Genomic DNA, 24416 nt, shown 5'->3' with positions numbered 1-24416 from the left:
ATCTACTGGGAAATCCTGCGCCTCTCACTCCTTCAGTGACTGATCCACACAACTCTCAACAGCTCCAAAATGTGCTGTATGACTTTAGAATTTGCTTGTTACCTGCTGCCTTTCCTGAATGATTCACATGACACACCTTGTGCCTGGTTATCCACATTAGAGTTGAGATATGCACAATTCACGGAATGATGGACGTTGTGCAAACAGAATGGCAAAGTTCTTACGTAAAAGAACCTGAAGTCCATAATCAGTACATAATGTAGCTGTACACTGATGAGTAAAAATGGACAAGAGGTAGAGAGGAGAGGTAGAAAAGCAAGAAAATGCAGCAGCACTGAAATTCGTTATTCCAGTCCATTCCGTCTACAGCAACTGCCCCTAATTATGGCTTTTTGCTGCTCTTTTCCAGTACCTTCACCTTATGTAACTTTCCTAGTCAAATATTCTGTGGAAATCACTGCTGTTATCACTGCTACTGCTCTGCTAACTTTCCCTATGCTGAATGTTCTCCTCTTTTCCCTTTGTTTTTACTGAGCAGATTTTTTGGACTTTTTTCATTTTTTTTCAAGTATGAAGCATGGAAGGAACTATCTTCAAGTCCCCACACTTTTAAGGGTTCACAGGAAACTGATGTGATGTTTCACTGCCTGAAAATACAGTAACAAAGCACAGAAGTCTGTAATTCACCCACTACTTGCCATTATTTATTGTGCTCTTCATCAGTGTAACAGCATTATTTGGAGTGATGGGATAACCAATTAAAGTACAGTTACTCAGTGTTTCCCTGCAGCTACTCCAGGATTCCTCAAAGGGGAAGGCAGGTTAACAATCACTTGGCTATCAGAAAGAGTTTTAAGTTCAATGAAGACAGAATTTTACCACCAAGACATGAAAAGCAGATACTAATTGTACCCTGTTACTGTTTGTCTAATAAACTCTCCATGCAGCCTATCTCAGCCACCTTACGTTAGCTGTTCTCAAACAAGCATTTAAAAAGACTGAAATCACACCATTTTCCTCCCTGTTCAAGGTAGTTTGAAGTAATACAAAGCAATGCTTTGTTATGAATTCCTTTCATGTAATGCATTTTAGCAAACATGAACACAGATTGGATGGAAAAGTGGGTTTGAAGATTTCAATGCATCTTCATTTAACAAACAGAACCAATGCCACTGCTTCAAAATCAATAAGCACATAAAGACACATACCTTAAAAAATTCTTTCTTTTCAACTTGCTCATTGCCATCCGTATCTAACATTTTAAAAGCAATCTGAAATCCAGTCTGGGGTTCTGCAACAAAGTGTGAAAAAACATTACGCCATACAAACACACATCCACGCACATACAGTTACACTAGTACAGAAATATTCAGTCTAAAGGAAATCTTGCCTACATATTTTGTTTGACATCATATTTCCAGTAAGCAAATGTACCTCCTCCAATATAAACCAACTTTTAAATAAGACTAACAACTTTTTGCTATTGTTATAGCAGTAGCAAAACAACAAATGCTGGCAGTGCCTAAATACAGCCACAGATGTCCACCTGCTCACAATGACCGTGAAAACGTTGTCCTACTGTCCTGGTCCTTCATAGACAGTGTCTGCAGATTTATCTGTAATCCTTGCTTACTTCTGAAATTCAGCTTTGCCCCCTGTTTGGAGCGACATTTTAGCTGAGAAGACTGGAAAGTGCCTTGGAAAATCAATAATTACCCTACAAATTGGGTGAAAGAGAAAGCTTCTCTTCCATGTGTTACTACATGCCACTATTTTCAGTCTTCACTAGTCCAGAAGACAGACTGATCTTGTAACAGCTCTATGTTCTCCCTGTTCCTACTCTCATGGTGTTGGTCCCTTCTCTTCTCCATCCTCCCTAAACAACCAACTCCAGTGTTACTGAGACACAATAAACTCCTCCTTCTGGCCTTCTTTCCATTGCTAAAGCATGTTTGTACACATCCCATTAGGCTGATTTTTTGGGAATTTTATACAACTTCACTCTGTATTTCCTTCACCCACTGGATGTTTCTTTTCAACTTGAACGTTTAATGAGTTCTGAGTTTTGCAGGCGCTGAAAAAACACTGTGTGTTTTGAGCTCCTTCCCACAATTTCCTGCTCTGACTTTGCTTACACAAGGTGACCTCGCTCATTAGCAAGCCCACACAGGAGTAGTGCTGCTGAAATATATTTACCCACTGGCTCGCTGCAGTAGCCAGCTCTTAGCCCAGTAATTTCTGGAGCAGGTGAATTAATTCATGTCAGGCATTAACGTGAAAGCCACAGAGTTATCTTCTCCAGCATACATTCACGTTTCCAAGAGCAGCGTTGGACTCATGAGGGCAGTGAAGCAGTATCTCTAAGATTACTAATGCCTCCAGAGATTTTCTTTTATTTTGGAAGCACATTCTTCCAGTTCCACCCTGTAAAGCTTTAAGTCTTGCTTCTGTTTAGAGAGTCTTCCTGAAAAGGCAAGAAGTTACAGAAATAGCCTCTTTTTTTTTCTTTTAAAGTGATAGCAAGATGGTTAAACAAAGAATTATTTTTACATTTTAGAAATAACTTTATCTTCAGCTGCCAATAACGTTCTCTGTGAAGCAACCCTGTGATGTAAGGATAGTTTATAAATACCATTGCAATCTGCATAGCAGAGCCTTTCCCCAGCAACTGGGACATAATAATCAAAACGGGCTTCTTTTCCATGGAAATGCCACACTCTAAATTTGTGTTACTACTATTAAAGCAAGAAGAGTCTATTCTATAACATATTCAGAGAATAAAAGTAATTGATGTATTTAATAGTAATTCATACCATCTGTGTTGCAGTTTTCAGATAAGAAAGCTGTTACTGAAAATATAGGACCTAAAGCTGCTTATACTGTTCAGATGACACACTTATCTGATATGATGTAACCTCAAAGGTATGCGTTCGTAAAATAAGCATAGTTCAAAGACTACTTCAGATGTATTTGTATTTAATTAGAATCAGGCAGAGTTCCAAAATCTGAGCCCAAGAGCTTCATCTTAGCTGTGAGTGCAGGTTATACATAGGTGCTTCCCCTGCAGTCATTCCTGCTTTGACCCAAACTGTCAACTTCAGTGACTCGCTCTGGCAATGCTTTTAGTCATGGTGACTATTTCAGGGCTTTACCAAAAGCTCCATTAACCAAATGCTGAAAATGAAATCCAATACATCACTGAAAGAAAACAGGCAATGATGACACATGGAACACAGAAAGAGAAAGGGGAACGTAGTGGGAAAAATAAAGCCTTTGTCTCCCATAAAATTACATTTGGAGGTTCAGTGCTACAGATGCTGCTTCTATATGATGGACAGCATGGGCTGACCTGCAGCATTCTGAAGCCAGGAGTCCCTTTTATGGTTTCCCCACTCTACTGGTGATTCAGAAAAAGTCCTTTAAGTATTAATTTGTCTGTTTTAAGAAATCTTGCATTAATTCTCACTACGAGAGAGGCAGGTTGTTTGGCTGAGGTCTGACTGACATGGCGTATTTGTTAGGCAACGAGGCACCAACACTTGCTGACATTCACACAGCTCTGTATGATGGTTGGATATCAGGAAAAAATTATTCTCTGAAATAGCGGTGAGGCAGTGGCACAGGCTGCCCAGGGAGGTGGTGCAGTCACTGTCCCTGGGGGTGTTCAAGAACCATGGAGATGTGGCACTGAGGGACATGGTTAGTGGGCATGGTGGGGGTGGGCTGGGGTTGGACTTGGTGATCCCAGAGGTCTTTTCCAACCTTAATGATCCTGTGATTCTATAGGCCTCCGTGTAAGTGGACATCCTGCATCAAAATGTGCCTCTGTTCTTGCAGTTCAGTTCACTGCTACATAAATCCTGTGAAAAATAACATTTGATTGCTTAGAGTAGTGAAACAATTTGTTCCGGTACTGCTTCAATTTTCTAATTGTTTCATCTAATAAACAAAGATGAATTTACTTTCAGCTATCACAGAAGTTTAAAGAAATAGAAACTGAGGCACTTATTTGAGCAAAGTTAATCAAGGCACTCTTATGAAGTTACAAGAAGGTTGTCCTTCATTTAAAAAAATACCTCTTTTTTTTTTTTTTTTTTTTTTTTTTTTTTTGTGTTGCAACAAGTATTTTAAAATCAGCTTTACTGGTCAAGTCTCTTTAAATACTTCACATACTTTAAAAAGCCGTCCACCAACCACCAGTATTTCCCATTAAACCACATCCCTCAGAACAACACCTAAACATTTCTTGAACACCTCCAGGGTTGGTGACTCCACCACCTCCCAGGGCAGTTCGTTCCTGTGCCCGACCACTCTTTTGGTGAAGACGTCCAACCTAATCACGCTTCATGCTGTGTTATAGGCAGGGATGCCTTCTTGCTGAGAAATGATATATGTTGTAAAAAGGCTGAATGGTGCAAGTGCTGTACACTGGCAGTCAGTGTCTGTTAAAACTTCATGTAACTAGACTGTATATACTGACAGTGGTTGGTGCTGGACCTTGAGACAGTGCATTTCTAGAGCAAGGAACATTTGCCATGTTTCTCAGTCTCATGCGATGAACCCTGTGGCCAAGCAAGTAATGAGTCCACTGGGATAAGAATGGCTGATTCCTTCTCTCCTCTCTTCCTCCCCTCATACCACAAGACTCAGTATGTTTGGTTTTGTCACTTGCTTAAGATGTCAGACCTGTATAAGACAGTCAGACAGGACTTGGATACATGGACTTTTGTGCCATTTTACCACTATGTTCTTGCTGCACAACATTTGTTGTATGCATTTTATCTCAAATCTTGGTATTTTCCAGCTTCACTTGCACTTCATCAGAATAGCACGGGGAGGTGGTAAGCACAGCTGAGAACAATCACAAGTGAGGAAACCCAGAAAGTCCAAGTTCAGTTCCACCCACAAGCAAAAAATGTCTGCCAGTTGTAGCCATTTATATTAATGCTTTATCACTCTATATTCAAGTTTCTTAAATTACGGTGCAGCAATTTAGTTTAAAAACATCAGAAAAAGTTCCCGGAAAGGTGTTAAAAGCTGAGTAGTGATATATACCTACTTTAGAAACATAACACTTACTTGTAAGGATTGTCAGCAAAAACAGGTACTCTGCATAAGATATCAGCCCTGAAATGAAAGAGTTAAAAAATGACTCGCACAAAATATATATCCTTATGATGAGACGAGAAAGATCACATCTTATAAACATGAAAATTGCAGTTCAACATTATTTAAAATAGGTTACTGAAGTAAGCCTCATTTTTATTTAATAAAGTTTTTCTTCTGTTCTTAGTGCTCTGAAGGTAAAATTCCCCATCCAGAGACTCATCAATGTCCCCATCTCAACGGGAAAGTCAAGTTTATTTGGTATTAACAACAGGCCTGCACTAAATCTCTGCATTCGCACTGCAAACATTCGGTGTTTATAGAAAAGGCAAATAAATTCGGAGTGCTTTGTCACATTTAGTACCCGGGAGGAGAAGCACTCAGCGCTGCCTGGACGGATCAAAGTGCTCCATCCCCTGGCAGCCGGGCCAGGCGGGGAGCAGCTTCCCAGGGGGAACATGGCAGCATGCAGAGCTGCCAAGCTGAGAGATTGCGCCGATAGCGCGGCTGGGCTGCCTGCCAAGGGAGGCTTCTTTTTTGTATTATTTTAAATAGGAACACGTCCTTTCTACAAGGTGAAAGTATTTTCCCCCCTTTTGAAGGAAAATTCCAGCGTTTTCCTTTGAAATACCGCCTTAAGCGAAAAGCCTGAACAAACACAGAGATGCGATAGCGTCAAAATAGAGCGTAGAAGCTAAAGATAGAGCGTGCAATGAGGGTGGCTGAGCAGCACAATCCCAACCATCTGCGCTGCAATAACGTTTGGAGAAAAAATGTAAAGGGCTTTTCTATAAATCACTTTTCAAAATAACCGAGCTACTTTTAACGCCTGAGCTAAACATTGTGTAATGCCGGAGCTGCTTAAAATAATGGAGTTCAAACGTGCCCATCTGTGTAAAGATAAACTATTTATAATAATTTATATAGAGTTAATTGATAGATAAAGAATCCACTTAAGCTTCACTGATAGACAATTAACTTCTGATAAATTGCTGTACTGAGCCAACAGTTGTATTTGGCCTCAGACAGTGACTTAACACTTTAAGTTTTAACTTCCACTGTTTAGAAATATTGGGTTGCTGAAAGCAATGGTCTCAAAATCCGAGAACAAATCTCCAAAGCCAGGCCTGATGCTGAGCCCTCTGCCGACTCACTCTGTGTCTGTGCTTCAGCTTTCCTCTCCATTAAAATAGGGCTATTCACTCTACTTTCCAGCACGCACTGCATGTAACTCAGCACAGCACTGCAGTCACACAGTGCACTGCACGAATCAAAAACACTTGGCACAGAATCGCAGAATCATTGTCATCTCAAATGTTTAGCTTTGATTGCAAGTTGTAGGGCTGTTTAGTCAGGAGGAAGAGGAGGCTGAGGGCAGACCTTATTGCCCTCCTCCAGTATCTGAAAGGTGCTCACAGCGAGAGCAGGGCTGGTCTCTTCTCACTGGTGACAGGTGACAGGACGAGAAGAAATGGCCTCAAGTTGCACCAGGGTAAGTTTAGGTTGGATGTCAGGAAAAACTTCTTTACAGAAAGGGTTGTTAAGCACTGGAATAGGCTGCCCAGGGAGGTGGTTGAGTCACCATCCCTGGATGTGTTTAAAAAACATTTGGATGTGGTGCTCAGGGACATGATTTAGTGGAGGGTTGTTAGTTAGGGTGCTATGGTTGGGTTGTGGTTGGACTTGGTGATCTTTAAGGTCTTTTCCAACCTGAGTAATTCTTTGATTCTATGATCCTCATGTGTTGCCAACAGACTTAATATGGCCATTGCAAGGATATAAATTATTCGTATTGCTGTAAAACTTGCTTTCTTGTTCCTAGGTAGTGTCCAGGACTTCAACAAATTCAAACAATCAGAAACAGAGATCTTGCCCCATTTTTTGTGCTACACACTTGAGATAGAAAATGGACAGAAATAAATAGGAGAAGAAAAAAAATCAAGCAGTGACACACTACTCCCTAGTTTTGCTTCATGTGTCACAGCAAATGCAGTTAAAAAGAAGAAGATAAGGGAAGATAAGGAGGTAACTTTTCAAGTGGATAGAGAAAATGCCTCCTAGTCTTGGACAGCCGTGGAGTTGACACAGAGATCCGTGCCAGAGTGTTTTAAGAGCAAGGGATCATAGAATCTCAGAACCATTATGGTTGGAAAAGACCACAAAGATCATGTAGTCCAATTGTCATTGATGACTGCTGGCCAAATGGACAAGGTCTCTGCCTCTCAGTTCTTCTGCACAGCTACTGCTCATGGGAGAGCTGGAAGGTGGAGAAGCAGAGCTTCTGCTCAGCAGAGCAAAAGGAGGTCCCATGTTGTTGCAATGTACAATAGGAGGCACTCAGTAGATGATCAAGGAAAAAACATTTTTAGCAAAGCACTAGAAAGAATATGGAGACGGCAGATAACAATAACTGAAATACAAAATCACAGAATCATAGAACAGTTGGGGTTGGGAGGGACCTTTAAGACCACCTAGTTCCAACCCCCTCCTATAGGCAGGGACACCTCCCTCTAGACCAGGTTGCTCAAAGCCCTGTCCAGCCTGGCCTTGAATGCTTCCAGGGAGGGGCACTTGCTTCAGTGTTTCACCATCCTCACAGTAGAGAATTTTTTGCTAATGCCAAGTCTAAATCTACCCTCTCACATTTTAAAGCCACTTCAAAATGTTTTGATAAAAACAAAACTCTGCTCATGGCTCAAAGAAGGAGTGGGATGGTACCAATCACTGACTGCAGAGGGCTGCAAGGAGAGAGCCATGCAAGAAGTGGAAGGGCTGTTTTAATTCCGTTATCTTAAGCTGAGTGGGAAGTCACTATAAACGAACAGGCAAAAAGGTACAAGAAATGAGAATACATGAAAACTATATTGATTGCTCTTTAAAGCCTCAGTATCTCAAAGTCAATCCATAGTGCATTCAATATTTTTTGGCAGGCTGATTACACCGACATCATTTGAGATATGATTTCTTTTGACCCATGGACCGATTTCCATAAAAATTCTTCATTTTATCTCTTTGTTCTATCAGTACCTGCAGTGAATTGCCAACTTACCTTAACCATAATGTAAATCAGATAGTGTAATAATCCTCATTGTTCAGCAATCATTACAAAGTTACTCAAATTTTACATTGAAAAGATGCAATGGAACATAAAAAAAATTAGCAAAGCAAACTGTATTCACATCCAAGTTAAAGTTTCACCTGCTGTCGAATGACTCAGCAGACTTGCAGCCAAGTACTTTCATTTAGCATCGGCAACACATTATGATTCTCTAAGATTAAATGAAGATTCCCCGTGCCTCCTTGTAAATCTCTGCCCTCAGGCTTTATAGCAAACGCTGGCAGGACAATATCCTCACTACCAAACAGATCATTAATAGACCACAAAAGGCGGTGTACGTTTGCAAACTGCCCACTAGAAGGCAGAGTTCCCCAGCTTTACGCTTTACAGACTGGACTGAGAGCGCTCCCTCCGCTTGATATTTAAAAAAGAACTTGGTGGTAGTTAAAATAATCTCAGCTAAACCGTGGAACAGGTGTAGGTTCATTATTTTGGTACTTGTAAAAGTGGTATTCGATACATAAATATTTATAGCTTTTTAAATGTAGTTATAATGGATCTGAAGACAAAAGTGTCAATGTCAGTATGGAGAGATCGTGACCAAAACCTGCACGTGTTGTAAAGTCATAGAGATGACAGCGCTGAGTGTTTCTGCATCATCTCCAATTCCTACCAGATCCTGGAAGGGCAAAGCATGAGGACCCACAGAGCTAAATGAGAGGAGGTTGGTGGTCCAGGACAGAAAAGACACATCCCGGCAGCCACCAGCAGGCAGCTGGTGTGGTGCAATGCCAGGAGGCTGTGCTGCTTTGCGCTGTGCTGCTTTGCTGTGTTCTCGCTTTCTCTTGGTGGATTCACGATTTTCCCAGGCAGAATGTGTTAGGGATTTGTGCTGTCAACCACTACAAAAAGAAAAGCCTTAAGAAAGTAGCGATAAGGAAACAATCCAAGAATTAAAGGCTGGGAATCCCTTAAACCCTGTCCTGGGAAAGCAGACAACAAATACTAATTTGAAAAGACAGGAGGTAAATATTCAGCATGAAACAGGCTTCCCCTGGTTTGGAAAGCAATGCTAAACTTGTTCAGAGGGGGCTGCTGGCGGGCGATGCTCACAGCCTCAGCTTTACACAGACAGAGAGAGCCACGTCCGTGGAACAAGGGATGTGGGCTGACCTCTTCCGTGAACTTTGTGAATAGACACTGCCAGTCTGTCTCATTAAGTCTGGGGAGTTCAGTCTTTGTTACTGATGAAATGGTTAATTACTCATTTATTTGTTTTCCTTGATCCTCTTGTTTGTTTTCCCTCCCTTCAATTAATTTATGTTAATGAGGTGTTTATTTGGTCCTTTTAATTCCCCCTCCCCCGTTGTTTCACAAACAATATCCCATCCCTCAGCATTTTCTCTTCCTGTCACCAGCTGTAAGATGGAACTGCTGGGTGAAAAGAAACCCGAGCACACTGCTCTTGTGGGGCAGCACTGAGCTCCCAATGAAGCAGAAACTGCCACTGCCCCTGGAACCGGGGAGGACACTTTACATAATCAGATACACATTTTCTTTCTATTCTTTGCTTCCACGTGTTTAAGTTACATAATGAAACAGCAGTTTATTAACAAGCCTTAAGAGTCTACTTTGTACCCTTTTAGCTTCCTTTCTCCAGGAGGCTCTCAGCCCCAGCCCTGCCTCCTGCCTCCTCCTCATGTGACCAAGACGTGCCAAGGTGGCGGCAGCTGGTGAGATGGAGATGAAGTCAAATCCGTGCAACTGTATTTAAAACTAGATTCAACTCATACTGTCTGATGAGATAAAAACCAAGATGTGTTCCTTGGTATCAGAAGCGTCTTGTTACCTTTATCACCAAGCTCTCTAAAAAAGGTCGGTCCTGGTTTAGCTTTTGTAACACACTGCAGTGCAGCATCCACTTCCTTTGGAGACACAAACAAGAAAACCAGTTCAGAAAAAAAGAAGTCTTTTTGGTTGAGAAACAGAAAGAATGCAAGTTCTTTTGAAGAACGAAAGGAACATTTTGCTTACCTTCTTTGTCAGTTTCTTGGCTGAGCTTTTACCTACGATTAAAAAAAAATCATCATAATTCAATAACAAAGTCTGACTTCAAACTTTGATCAGGTTCTGTGGCATTTCTTCAGATTTTTATGGGAAAGTTGTAAGTAATACGAAACAGAATACTGTGCAGCGGGCAGTTTGTTTCTAATTTCCACAGCGATCCAGAAAGGACAACTTCAAAATAATACGAGCAGTCTGTCCAAATGTTCTTCAACCTCAGTGAAATCACAAACCACCTCAGGATCTATGACTAATTTATGGGTGTGATTTTGCATTCTGTGGACTACCAATGCAATACAGATTCCAAAGTAAGATTATATGGTAAGAAGCAGTTGTATTATTTACAAAGAGGATTTGTATGCACACATAAGAAGCCTTCCAGCGCAGACTGCGTATTCAAACTCTAAGAAATACCAGAAAAAATAACCAAGAAAATATTGATGTTACCAAGCAAAAGCAAATTGAACACCTCTTCCTCCTGAAACAGGGTAAGGATGAAGCCTTACGGGTTCTTAAGTTGAGTTTTCCCAGAGAGCTGTGGGTGCCCCATCCCTGGAAGAGCTTAAGGTCAGGCTGGATGGGCCCGGGGCAGCCTGAGCTGGTGGGTGGCAGACCTGCCCATGGCAGGAGGGTGGGACTGGGTGTGCTGCAAAAGTCCTTTTGACCCAAACCTTTCTATGGCCTATGACAAGTGCCTAACAGTAGGTTCAAGTCAACTCAAGCAGGGAGAGCATTGGTGAAGCACGAGGCCACCCTCCTCTGCTACCACCTGGCTGTGGCACTGTGATGTGCTATTGGAGGCACGTTTCAGCTGCTGTGACTGCAGCTACATAAAGCCTGTGCTCCAGTGCTCCTTGGGCCCCTCTCCAGTGCTCCTCAGCATTTCTCCTTGTGAAGGTCCTAAAATCTTATGTCCTTCACTCCTTCTGCTCTCACTGCTCCCTTCCACCACCACCAATGGCTGGACTCTGGCCAGCCATTCCTTCCTGCTTTCTGATGCTGGCTAAGCACAAGCAGAGTTGCTTTGTTTGCTCTTGGGACTGATGCCACCAGATGCAGCCTGAATTACTGAATCATAGAATCATGAAGGCTGTAAAAGGCCTCTAAGATTATCTGGTCCAACTGTCCACCCATCCCCACTGTGCCCACTAACCACGTTCCTCAGTGCCACATCCCTACCTTTTCTGAACACCTCCAGGGATGCTGACTGCACCACCTCCCTGGACAGCCTGTGCCACTACCTCATCACTCTACCTGAGAGGAAATCTTTCCTAATGCATTTTGCCTGCTTTGTGCTTAGGCTCTGGGCTGCTCCATGGGCCATTTGCACACACATGGTCTCCAGCACAGTGCTGCTTTTGGGAACGGGACAAGATGGAGGCAGCCCAGAGGGCAGCAGCCCACAACCTTCCACCAAGCATGTTCAGAGGCCTGTAACCCAGCCAAAATGGGATGGCAAAATCTGTAATGATGGGAAAAGACACGTCCAGCTGCAGGGGAACCCCACCGGCAACTTTGGGCATCAAACCAGGGAAGCTGTGGAGCATCTCAACGAGCAACAGTTTGCTTTCAGTATGGGCAAACCAGTGCCTTTGTCTGCTCCCCAAACTGGCAGTAATGTTTATTTTTTGCTGAAAAATTCCTCTCCCCAGCCCCCGAATCAGCCTAAGGCAGACACCTGGCACATAACATTTCCACCCATTTCAAAAGTTATAAGCAACTAAAATTAGGGTTTTATAACTGGAGTGTTGAGTGACCCCAGCAACAGGTGTTGCCAGCACCACCTGTCACTGTGCATGAATACATTTTTGTACAGCAAGTGTAAATATATTTACACGCGCACATATATAAAGCCAAAAGGATAGATATCTCCTAGCTCAAAGGAAGCATGAAATCCTCTACTTTGCCTCATTTGAGATAAAAGAAGTCAGGCTACAAACAGTTTGGGAGAGCAAGTAAAATCCCTGTGCCCAGCAGGGCTGAGTGCTGAGCGGGGCCATGTAACACTGCCGCAGAGCCCTTTAATGAAAGGCTGGTTAGCAAAGACTGTGATTCAGAGCTCAGCTTTGAAATGTCATATCCTCTGTACAGCAAATTTCAGCATGGAATTAAATTGCACTACGGCAGCTCTTTTGTCCCTGGGAGCCCCACATGGCAAGGAGCCCTGTAAGAGAGAATGAGTCAGGCTGTAGGAGCATGAAGGAACAAAGAGAAAAATCACCCTGCCGTCATTTTTGCTGAAAATGCTCCTTCTCGTTGTTACTGCTTTGAAGCCAACTACAAAGTCTTATCTGGTTTGCAGCAACTCTGCTCATTCCACTCTCCTGGTGGACCACAAAGCATCACTCTAAGAGGCAGGCAGTACCTACTGTCAGCTTCTAGGAGGATAAAGGAGACAAGGTGAACTCTGCAAGCTGGATTGGGTAATTGATGCGAGGAATGGAGAGAGCACTGGAAGCTGCAGCTGAGACACTATTTGGTCAGGTTTGTGAGGCTTGGTTACACCTGTGCTTCTCCCCCGTGCTGCATTCAGCACAATAACTGAAACACTCCAGCTACTCAGTTGTAGGGAATATGTACTCAGTGAGGATAATTCCACCTTGATAAAAATTAGGAAAGAGGAGGAAGATATCTTGTAGATGTGTGGGCCCTCCTTTCATCATCCAGCAGTCACAAATGCAATTGTCTAGAGCTCACATGAAGACCTGCGGCAGCTGTCAATGCCTCCTCTCCTGCTTTCAGCTATGGCATCCCTCCAGAGGAAGGTTAAGAAGTTGATACATCAGCCAACATGTTTCGGAGCTGAAAAGACAGTGGCATCAATGATCCAGAGGTGCTCATGCTACCCCCGTGCTGGGCAATCTTGGCCTGGGGGAGAAGACTGACAGAGGAGATGCAGCCTTGGCTGAGTGATGAAGAGGTGAAAGGGGAAGAGGTTAAAGACAAGGAGAAGGAGGAAGAGGAGGACAGACATATCATCCCAGAATGTGGTGAGGGGCAGCTACTCCGACACAAGAGGTGGAAGGGCAGGAGGAAATGGGACAGACTGAAAGATAAATTAAGACATTTTTCTTCTTTGCTAAGTAGCTGATACAGCGGATTAGGAGATGTGGAGCCGATGTTTTGTTTAGCACTGCTCTTCTCAAATGGAATTGCATACCAAAATTTCTTATAACCCAGGAGATTGAAAATGGCATGCAGATGTCTGCAAGCACGTGTGCTGGCACACCAGTAATTCCCTGGGGGAAAAAACACCGCAGCTGATGTTTGGGACACTGGGGGTATTTTTCATATTGCCATTTGTGTACAGTGCTAGGATGCAATCTTACAATAATGTTATAATTTAAACTAAAGAATGGGTTTCCTCTAATAATTACTTGCATATTTTCTGAGAATTACGTCCAGTTATACCCCGTGCTGGTACTGTCACCATATAAAATCATCTGAGAAGGTTCAGATCTCAGCTTTCACTTGGAAACATTACCTACTTTAACTGTAGCACCCATAATATTCCTTGAATTCTGATTTAGCTCGTGGTGCCTACCCTTTCCACTTCTTCCCTCTCTAACAATGAAGTCCCTTCAGAAGACCAACAAGGAAAGCTCTGTTAATACTGCTCACTCGTGTATCAAATGTGCAGCCCTCTGAGGAACAACATCTTTTAAGGCCTTGTCTACAGTAATTAGGAGAAGGTGCTTAATTCTTCTTTGCAAGAAATGCACTGTGAAGGTAGGAGTGGTTTTCTTAGCCAGTTCAGACACTGAAAAAATGCCTCTTCATCTTTACATTAGATCTTGGTGCTGCCATTCCTGACCCATGATTACAAACATACCAGGCTCTCAGTCCCTCTCTGAGGAATATACGCAAGGATCTAATTATTAGCAACTATTTCATGTAATATGTAGAAGATCTGTACAATGCACTTGCTCTGCCAAGACCATGATGGAATTCTGGCTTGAAATCCAACAAGCATTTTCGTGGCTCTCTACCTATTTTACAGATGCCATCATATCATTTTCACTCTTGGTAGTGGATCCATGAAACAATCACAACGTACAGACACATCTTTTACAGAATAAAAGCCATTCTAGCTTTTAAATGGAACAAATACTGAGTCTACTTGCAAGCAGACAAATGCTGTGCTGTTAGTCAAGAAAGTTAGCTGACAACTGTAATTAAGAAAACACTGCCAAGAGTAGCTATTTCAGCTTTAATTTGCCCTCGGCAAGCCTGCGTATTTTGTCACATACATTCCTTACTATGGAAGAGTTTCCATCAACTCTCAATTTTTCACACTGTGATGCAAAAAGAACCTGACATCAATGTTAGGATTAGCATGAGCAAAGGGCTGAATCGAACAAGCACCCACTTGCACTCCCTAACAGCCATTTACACCCAACCCATACAGCCAAGGAAAAGCTCAGATCTGACAAAAGACGTTCAGAGCCAAACAATGAAAGAAAGCACCAAGATCCATCATTATAACACCACCAAAGCAAAAGGAGAGAAATTGCTATTATATGTGATGGTAGAAAAAGCAGAAATGTACGTGTCTGCAAGACTGCACTATTTTTCTAACATGGAAATCAAAATCAATTTTAAAAGAAGTATTTCTCCATAGACTTAACTTCAAATTATAACAGTATAAAATAGGGATCTTTTCATAGTGGAACAACAGATTCCTGTCCCTTTCACCAGCAAAGTCACTGAGAAGGTTTGTCCAGGATCTCTTCAGCTCTAACTCAGACAGCCACAGTGATAAACAAGTAAAATGATTAAATTAGCCCAAGATACAAGATCATTGAAATGCAGCAGTCTCTATTGATTCCCCAGCTCTCTCTCACATACCCTTGCCCAAGGAGGCTGTGGATGCGCCATCCCTGCAGGCACTCCAGGCCAGGCTGGATGTGGCTCTGGGCAGCCTGGTCTGGTGGTTGGTGACCCTGCACATAGCAGGGGGGTGAAATAAGATGATCATTGTGGTCCTTTTCAACTCAGGCCATTTTATCACTCTATTATATGGCTTGATTTTTGAACACAATAGTGGACAGGTAACTTCAGTCAGCAAGTTCTCTTTTGGTTACCTGGTTATTTAAAGGAAAGAGTTTACTGTTAAAACTATGAATGTAAGGGGCACAACTGAAACAAGTAATTACTTCTTGAAAGCCTCCTTGTGAAATGCTGGTGACAGAGAGAAATCACGGATAGGTGAAAAAATGGGAGCCTTTTGAAGGCACATGACCAAGCAGTAAGATTCCCATGATAACTGCTGGCAAACCAATATCTGAATAATAAATGAGAGCACTTTTTAAATGAATTAAGAAACCACTTCAGCTAGAAAGCTTTTACTGAATTACTGTATTGCTCCATTGAACTATGATTGATACAAGCCATTTCAATCACAAGAATTAGTGAATCAAACCACCTGAATTAAAATCAAAGTATGCTCAGTGGAAAAGTAAATTTACAATAATAGAAGCTTCTGACGTGCTTTACAAAACAAGCTCTGCATCTTTTGGAAACAGGCTTCGCATCTGTCCTTCTTTATTTAGAGCAATTCTTCTTCTGAGGAAGTGAGGAATACACAGCACTGGGTGCAGGCCAGGTCTCCGTTTCAGAGCAGTGACTGCACCAGAACCAGCCGATGCTGGAAGGCTTCTCAGTGAGTAAGGCAGCCTGGGGTAGGTGGGGTGGGAAATGATGAGGGGAGGAAACCTCAAAGGATGACACAGTCTTCTAGGAAATTGAAATGGATGGAAAAGCCAGCTTTCAAAACCTGTTAAAGAAACAGTGGCACACAGTTCCTGATGCTACCTGTGGCATTGGCACACAGCAGCTGCTGAGCAGCTACCTGAGGTTGTCCACTGGGCTGGTACTGAGGCCAGGACTGGAGGCAGCATCCAGAAGAAAAATACGTTGTGTGAGATGCAAGTCTCCAAACTCCCAAATGAGACTCCCATGCTTGGTTGTTCAGGCTCCATTTGGACAGCTAAAAATTAGATGCCTAAATCTATGGTGCTTTGCTGTATATGATGGTGTATGTAGGAAAGGATTTATAATTAGCTTCAAAATGTGCTGCTCCTATTTCAGAGCTGAAGAAGAGCTCGTATGCTGAAAAGCTTGTCTAATTTTTCCAACTTAGAGCAGCTGGTCTAATAAAAGATATTATCTCTGTCTACAAACAGAGATACAAACCTCATCCTGACTCCAGGATCCCTTTATAGTCAAGAGAGATCAGACAGAACAAAAGAGCCATCTATTCCACACTGAGATAGGTGCCTACTGCAGGCCTTGAACCTACCTGTTTCCTTCCATTAACTTTTAAGAGATCCTACAGCTACTTGCTCTGACCTGACTTTCACTTTTACATATCTAAACTGAATAGGTAAATCCTTCTGCATGCAACCAGAAAATTCAAACCACTGCTTTTTGTATTTGTTGCTATCTGCGATGTATTGTTTCCACTCTCCAGCTTGAAGTCAGGAGTACTAAAGGCAGGAATTCTCTGTTTTATTAACAACTTCAACAAATGCAAAGGGTAAAGTGGATTACAGTAGAGGACGTAGAGTGAGTTCATAATTAGAGAGATAAATAACTATAGAGGACAAAGCTGTATCCGTGATGTGTGTTTCAGAGATGAGAGTGGAGAATGGCTCTTGCCATTAACTTACAGAGAATATCATACATTCAGACTTTTGGGATGGCATCTCTTGAACCTGCACAAATCTGCACCATGGAGCATTATGTTGCCATCATCCCCTGTTGATAAAAAACACCACTTTTTGAAGTAATGTAGTGCTGGAGCACACGTTAGGTTAATGTACTAACAATAGATGACAATAAACTATTAAGACAGACTAGAAGCACAGGAGTTTTAATTCTGTTCCTCTAGAAGAAAGCATTCCTGGCCTAAGGGCTCTGAAGTCTCTTTGAAGTCTAGAGAAGTAAGTGTAACAAGTATGAATGAAGAGGTAAGTAAAGTCCAGTAATAAGAGCACTGATGAAACAACAAAATTAAAAATGTAACTGCATGCACAACTTGAAAAAATTGCCTCTCAGTTATAAACAGAGATTATTTTGGATTCAGAATGAAAATGCTCACACATCCATCATCCCACAATCCCACAATCAAAATGTCTTAACAACACCAGAAGTTTACTCAAATCTCCCTATGTGAGACTCAATTTAAGCTCATGTGCTCAATGATTATCTGCCGTCACTACTACCACAACCCTCCCTGTTGTACCTTATTCAACCACTTCCTCTGCAATTCGTACTCTTCCATTCGCTATCTGAAGGTCTTGCCTACTGTCACTGCTCCCACACGTCTTGAAAAATGTAAAAAAAATCTTAAGTACAGTTAAAGACAAGAATATAAAGAATGTAGCGATAAGAACTGTAAAACTGCAATGATCAAAAAAGTTGGATTCATATGCTGGCAAACATAACTGAGGTGTCAGGTAAGGGATTCACCCTTTGTGTGGGAATGTATTGTTAACATAAAGCTACCTTACTAATTCATCCCAGAATAAGAGCATAAAGGATCACAGAACCACAGAATGCCTTGGGTTGGAAGGTGCCCCAAGGATCATCGAGTTCCTATCTTCCTGCTGTAAGCAGGGCCACCAACCTCCTGATTTGCTACTAGACCAGGCTGCCAAGAGTCCCACCCAACCTGGCCTTGAAGACCTCCATGGACAGGGCATCCACAGCCTCTCTGGGCAGCCTGTGCCAGCACCTCACCACTCTCATAGTAAAGAACTTCCCCTGACATCCAATCTAGACCTTCCCTCCTTGAGCTAAAACCATTCTGCTTTGTCTATGCTAGAGGGTATGTGCCAGTGAAGGGTTAGTGGTTCAGAAGAAAATCAAACTGCAGTTCTTTGCTATGGGCAATAAACCTTCCTTTTCTTAGAGGACTTTTTTCTTCTTCACCTTCTAGCTTAGATATAATTTATACTCTAAGCAGGAAATGCAAATCATATCAAACTGTGCCAAAGTACATGAAATAACTACCATTTATTTATTGCACTCTGATATGTAACAAACACTCCAACATGCAAGAATGACAGATAAGGAGGTCACAAAAGACCATGTGGGTCACCTACTTTGTTTTACTGCTCCCAACAGGCTGCTGCTCATGCATTACCTCATCAGTTTATGTACACACTGATACTTGGTCACACGTTTGAAACACTAAACTGTAGTTTGGGTTTCAGAAGGCAACAGTGACATTAATTCAACCACTACAGTATTCTCTTAAACTTACTCATCTAAGTACAAACTTCATTCATTATTTCTTCTAGTGGAATGGAAAAAGGGGATAACTTAATACAGTTTAAAAATTGAAATGAAAGCATTTTGTGAAAAAAATCTGAAGTTGTTCATGATATCAGCATGAAAGATGTATCGTAATTCTGTTCAGATGGAGGGCATTTATGGAGCCTGTGTCCAAGCAGTAAATAGTTGACATATTAGTGCATCAAGCCAATTTAAATTACTGTGGTGGGTGAGCAAACTGGGAGCACTGACATTTCACATAAATTGGGTGGGTTCTCAAGAGTCCTGTAAATATAAAATGCTATGTAGACACAGTTTACATAGTAGCTCCCTTTTCTTTTTTTCCTTTTTCCCCTATGACACATCCGATTATTTATACCATCACGAATGCTTTCTTTTTTGCTAAAACAATATTTTTCTTCTGAAGATTCATTTACTTTTACTACAGCAACACACACCAAGATTTCTCAGAACTACTGCAAAAAACGTTCCAAGAGGTGACAGCTGATGGGGAAAGTGCAATGGAATTTTGTCAGCAGGATCAGTTTGGAAAACTTCCCCTTGTTACACCCCAGCAATTCCTAGTCAGATATTTGGGGAAAAACAAAAACAGGCAATGTACAATTTGGGAAACTCATCAACAGGATGCAACATTGCTATTGCTGCACTATTGTGGTGATGCTGTCAATCTTCACTCCTGTTCCATTCTGCTACTGCCTTGTCCTTCTATCAAACATAAAGAATTTGACTCCTTTAGGCTGCCTACATCTTCCACAGATTAAATGCATTCCTTGCAGCATCTTACAGATCTTCTCTGTTTGACAGTGGTAAAAAACTCCGAGGAATACAGAACAAATACCACCTTTTTAGTGACTGCAAAAGGTTCAGAGAAGTTTGTGGGAGGACCCATGGACCACAACAAACTCCCTGTGGTTAAGGGAAACTGCACAGCCATCTCCACAGAAAAAAAGAAGGAAGATGTGGTAGGAGTGGTTGACAGACCAGGTGGTTCTGCTGCCGTTCAGTTGGCAGGTCTCATGTGGAGGTTAAGATTTATCCCCCTTGCTTACACCAAAGACAATAACATTCTTTACTATGCACTTAAGATGGTATCCTGGCTTTACATCTCACTGACAGTTGACAAAGAGAGCAAAAGCTATTTTTGCTGTAATTCTTCTGACATGAGACCACAAAACACTGTACTTAACACTGAATGGGGACATTTTATTGAAAGGAGACAGTTCTATACAGACAATTTCATTAATGAGAGCTCTGTGTTTAAGATCAAGGTCTAGGACATTTTGTTTTGCTGCCCAGAGCACGATAAACACCAAAAATATCCAAAATCCTACTGTCTTTCAGAACATACAAATCCTTCATGAACAGGCAATTTACAGTGACTCAATGTCTCAATGTGTTGCAATTGAGTTTACAGAACAGTTACATTTTAAGTTATAACCAACATAAACTGTTAGGAATGAAACAATTAACTGTATGTGCTTTGATGGTGTTCATTTACTGCATGGGGTGACCTGGGCTAGCTGTAGGTCTAGGTCCTCTCTACCTTTGCCTTGCAGCAGGATTTTCTTGAAGAAACTAAAAATGCATTTGTATAACAGGAGAAAAAGGGACAAAATGACGTTCATCAATAGAGATTTGGAAAGGGTTTAGTAAATTAATTACTACCTTTGTTGAATGTGGGTATGTGCTGCATTCTTCTTCCTTCTTACACATTCCTTGCAGTGTCTGACTTGCTTTCCTCCAGTTGTTGGCCAGTGCCATTATAGGTTTTACCTTTACATTCACCAGGAGTTTCTTTCTAACTTCTAAGATGAGCTCATTGTGTTATTAGCAAATAAAGAAGCTCTGAGAAAACCAGTAACAGCGCCTGCTGAGTCTGACTTGTTTATACATCATTAACATCTGTCACATAGCAATTAACAGATGTTTGGGAAGTTTTTGTGCAGCAGGGGTTCCAAGGATATACAATGGATAACAGAAGGCTTCTGTATGTTAAGCTAAGTGAGAAAGGTTTACCTGACTTTTGTCACACGAAAAGACTGCTGGAAAGATCCAGTTTTTACTAGTTTCTTGGAGTATCAGAATGAAGACTGTTACCTAAAACTGATTTGAAACACTGCCTTTATTCGGAAGGGGATAATGCAAAGTGGAGCAGGATCATGAAAAGCCTGAGAATTTCCCTAAAAGATAAGACATAACTGAAGTGATGAGAAATCAAGGAGCTTAAAAACGGATGCTACTTGTGACACACCACAAAATGGTTTTGCTAATTTGCAACCTAGAAAAAAAAGAGCGTTTTTAATTGAAAGTTTAGTAATTAATTTCTGACGTGCTGCCCATCTGCATTCCCTGAGTAGAAGAAAAAGTCTCACGCACTGACCAGAGCACCTCTTCTCCTGTAAGGGGTGAAATTGCAAACTGACCAAAAGAAATGAAGATAAGTCTCTTCTCTTCACCCTGTCACTGCAGAAGTCTCAGGTTCTAGTGAAAAAGCCTGTCAGAAAGAAAAGAAGAATCCAGCTGAAGAGCGGTCGTCTCTTTAATAAATGTAATTGTGTCTTTTCTAAAATGGTCTATTTACCCAGCACCACTTCTCCATCCCAATTCAACTAATCTGAAGGAGGAAACCGCAAAAAGACATTTGTCTTTACCTTGGCTTTACTTATACATTCAGATGTCTAAAGATCTATGATCCCATTAAACAGCAGAGGAAACAATCTAGTAGGGCTGTCAAAATAGGACAGAAATATTTATTCAGTAAAGACAACAAAGGAGACAAACATAAAAGCACAACTACCCTTTACATCAGAATTCTTACTAACAGCACCTCATTTACTTATAGCAGTCTTGAGTATACTGGGATTTTCTGCCTGCTGCCTCTAATTACCCTTGCACTGTCTCCTTGCTACCATACTGTGTTGTGCTCAGCTGGGCAGACACATGGAGCTACAAACAAAGACCAAAGCACTTGTGGTGCTGGATACTGCTCCACACGTAGTGAGTGAAGTGTACACCAAATGAGTGCTTTTTTATCCACTAAGCATTGCTTTGTACCACCCTTCTCTGTAACTGATGCTGCCTTTTGACAAATCAGATGTTTCAGGAACAGCATTAACTTAAGGAGCTCCTGACTTCAATCCTTTTTCCATCCCCAAGGCCATAGCGATTGCTAGTGGGATGTGCTATGAGCCAAGGAATGCAGCTGGTCTTATAAAAAGAAATCAAATTCTAAAAACCACAGAATAAAGCTACCTACACGAGACCATGGAATGGATGACCTCCCACACACAGATGAGGTAAAAATAAACCTGGGTTTCCTTAACCTACCAAGAGCAATGCTGAATAGTAATATAATTATCTATTCTGCATCATGGGGTTAAGATTTAAAAGAAAAAAGCTTATTTTAGGTAATGGGAAATCCTGGCACAAGAGCAAGTGGGTTTAAACAGAGAATGATTAATTTTAGCTTGGATAACAGAAGAGTTTTCAAGCAACAGAGAAGATGCTGTGTCACCATTTTCCAGTGTAAGCTGTAGTGACAGCTGATTTTAGATCCAGCATGAAAAAACTTATGAAAGGCCTATATTTTAAATTTGAAATTGCTAAAATGCAGGACGACTTTTAGAATATATATGATGAATACTGATACACTTAGACACTGCATACTAAAAAGGAGTTCTAAGCCATTAAGTATCAACCTAACAGAGGATACAAAAGCTTATAAAAACCACTACAAGATATTTCAGTGTTAACACAGATGAGCTGTGGTAACAGATACAAGTGATCTTACAATTATGAGGTGGGCAATTTCTCCTCTAGGGAAATGGATGCCAGTGTTCTCAAGGCACAGCAGTGCATCTACTCAAAGGTCTCTCTGCAGGCCCAGCCATCCACTTGGCAACCAGCAATGGCTCCTTTCATTTCCCGTGGCCTGCCTGCATACCTCACCTGCCACGACTGCCTAGAAGGAAAGCAGTACATGATGGCTCCACCTGAGATACTTAGAAAAAAAAAAAATGCAATGCAACACTTCTTATGGAAAAAAAAGCATCCCAAACAACCCCAAAGAGCTTATATCAGGATTACTCAAAAAAAAGAATCAACTGTGTGACTAATACAATAAAAATTCAGTTCTGGCCTACAGGAAAGCACTGACCCATGAGCATCAGCAGAGTTACAAACAGCTCAAAATATGAGGCTAGAATTCAACTAGATTTTGGCAGGCACCTACCACGCACTGCTGGCACTTGCCAGCATTCACCACATCACCATCATTTCTGAATACTGCAACCCAGCGCAAGGAATTTTAAAACCAGATTCTATTTCCTGGGTACAAAGCAATACCTGTCTATGCTGGGGACATCAGCCACAAGAAATTAAAATACATTTCAGAGTCAGGAACGTTCACAGAATCTGATTTTCACACCGCATCTGTTAAGATTTAATTGTCAGCTGAGCAGGATGTTTCTGAACTGATTAAGTCCCACTGAATTTATTAAAGAAGCAATACTGAAATAATCTGTCAAAAAGCATTACAGAAAAAATCCCAGAGATATTTTCTGTGGTTACGTCAGTATTATGTTATAAACACTGCCCAAACAGCGTGTGGTGTTCCACAGAAATAAAAGATCTTTATAAAGAAGAAGAAGTATTCAGAGACCATGAAGGACTGCGTGAGTTCCTGAAACTTGCTCACATGTATTAAAAGAAAGGAATGTGATTTCTCTGTTAAATATTTTACATAATACAGTACCATGTCACAAAACGGGAATAGTTAACTGAAGCAGAGAGCGCTGCAAGACTTGTGAAATCCAAAGGCAGTCGATGTTTATACAACAATCAGGCTCCTGTTATTAATAACCAGATCTTTCCATTACTTGTATGTACACGATGTATTTTCATTCATTTCGGGGAATCTGTTTTCCATTCAGGTGCCATTAAGCAACTAATAACTTTCACACTTAAAATAACTAAATCCTTCAAGATGTGTGGGGACCACTTGCCTCTTGCTTACAGCTCTACTGGAATCTGAGCAGTTTTAGTATTGACACTACTTTTGTGCTGAGTTTTAATAACTGCCTTCATTCATTGAGAAGTTGCGATATACCTTGTCATTAACAGTTGTTTTTCCGAAAGCTAAATAGCAAGCAGAGCAATTCCAGATTGTAGTGTCTTGCCAAGTCTTTTCCAAATCAGTACGTACTGCAGTCAGTACAGATAGGAACTCTGATTCTGTGTCATCCTCCAACTAGTCAGCACTGTCACAAAAGGAAATACAAGAAATAACGAAACAAAGCCAAGAGCTTCTTATAACCCTGCTGTTGTGTCATGCAGACATAAATGCTAAAACACAAATCTTAGTATGACTTTAAAGACCAAAAATATATTTTCCTGTTTCACCTTCCAAGCAATGTATCCCATGCACCTCCCTTGCTGTCTTGTGATGTAGTTCAAAGGCACCTGCTTATTGTACAATGACATGGCAAAACCTGCTTCTCTGTAAGTGACTTTGCTGCATAGTTCGAGAAAAACTAACCTGAAATTTTGTTTTCTACTTGAAAGAGAAAGGTATTTTGGGAATTATAGAATGGTATGGGTTGAAGGGACCTTAAAGCTCACTCAGATCCAGCCACTCCTGACATGGTCAGAGCTCCATCCACCAGCTGAGGCTGCCCAGCACGCCATCCAACCTGGCCTTGAGTACCCCCAGAGAGGGCACTCTGGGCAGCTGTGCCAGCGCCTCACCACCCTCTGAGTAAAAAATATCTTCCTAACATCCAATCTAAAACCCCACCTTTCAGTTTAAAGCCATTCTCTCATGTCCTATCACTATCAGACTGTGTAAAAACGTGGTCTACTTCCTGCTTGTAAACTCTCTTCAAGTACT

At 41.5% G+C, this 24416-nt stretch overlaps 1 protein-coding gene across 1 annotated transcript in view; it reads right to left on the bottom strand.

Moving 5' to 3' along the window:
* The window catches only part of MICU2 (mitochondrial calcium uptake 2), a 122001-nt gene that overhangs the window by 27110 nt on the left and 70475 nt on the right, over positions 1 to 24416 (bottom strand). Inside the window, exons 3-6 of the mRNA XM_015852147.2 lie at positions 10199 to 10230; positions 10014 to 10089; positions 5080 to 5127; positions 1209 to 1291 (exon numbers count right to left, since the gene is read on the bottom strand). Of these exons, the coding sequence (XP_015707633.1) occupies positions 1209 to 1291; positions 5080 to 5127; positions 10014 to 10089; positions 10199 to 10230 (239 nt within the window). The remainder of the gene's footprint in view (positions 1 to 1208; positions 1292 to 5079; positions 5128 to 10013; positions 10090 to 10198; positions 10231 to 24416) is intronic.

Source organism: Coturnix japonica, chromosome 1 (assembly GCF_001577835.2).
Source record: "Coturnix japonica isolate 7356 chromosome 1, Coturnix japonica 2.1, whole genome shotgun sequence".
Classification (NCBI taxonomy): domain Eukaryota; kingdom Metazoa; phylum Chordata; class Aves; order Galliformes; family Phasianidae; genus Coturnix; species Coturnix japonica.
Note: the sequence above shows the minus strand (reverse complement) of the source record. Positions and strands in the feature narration are given on the sequence as shown.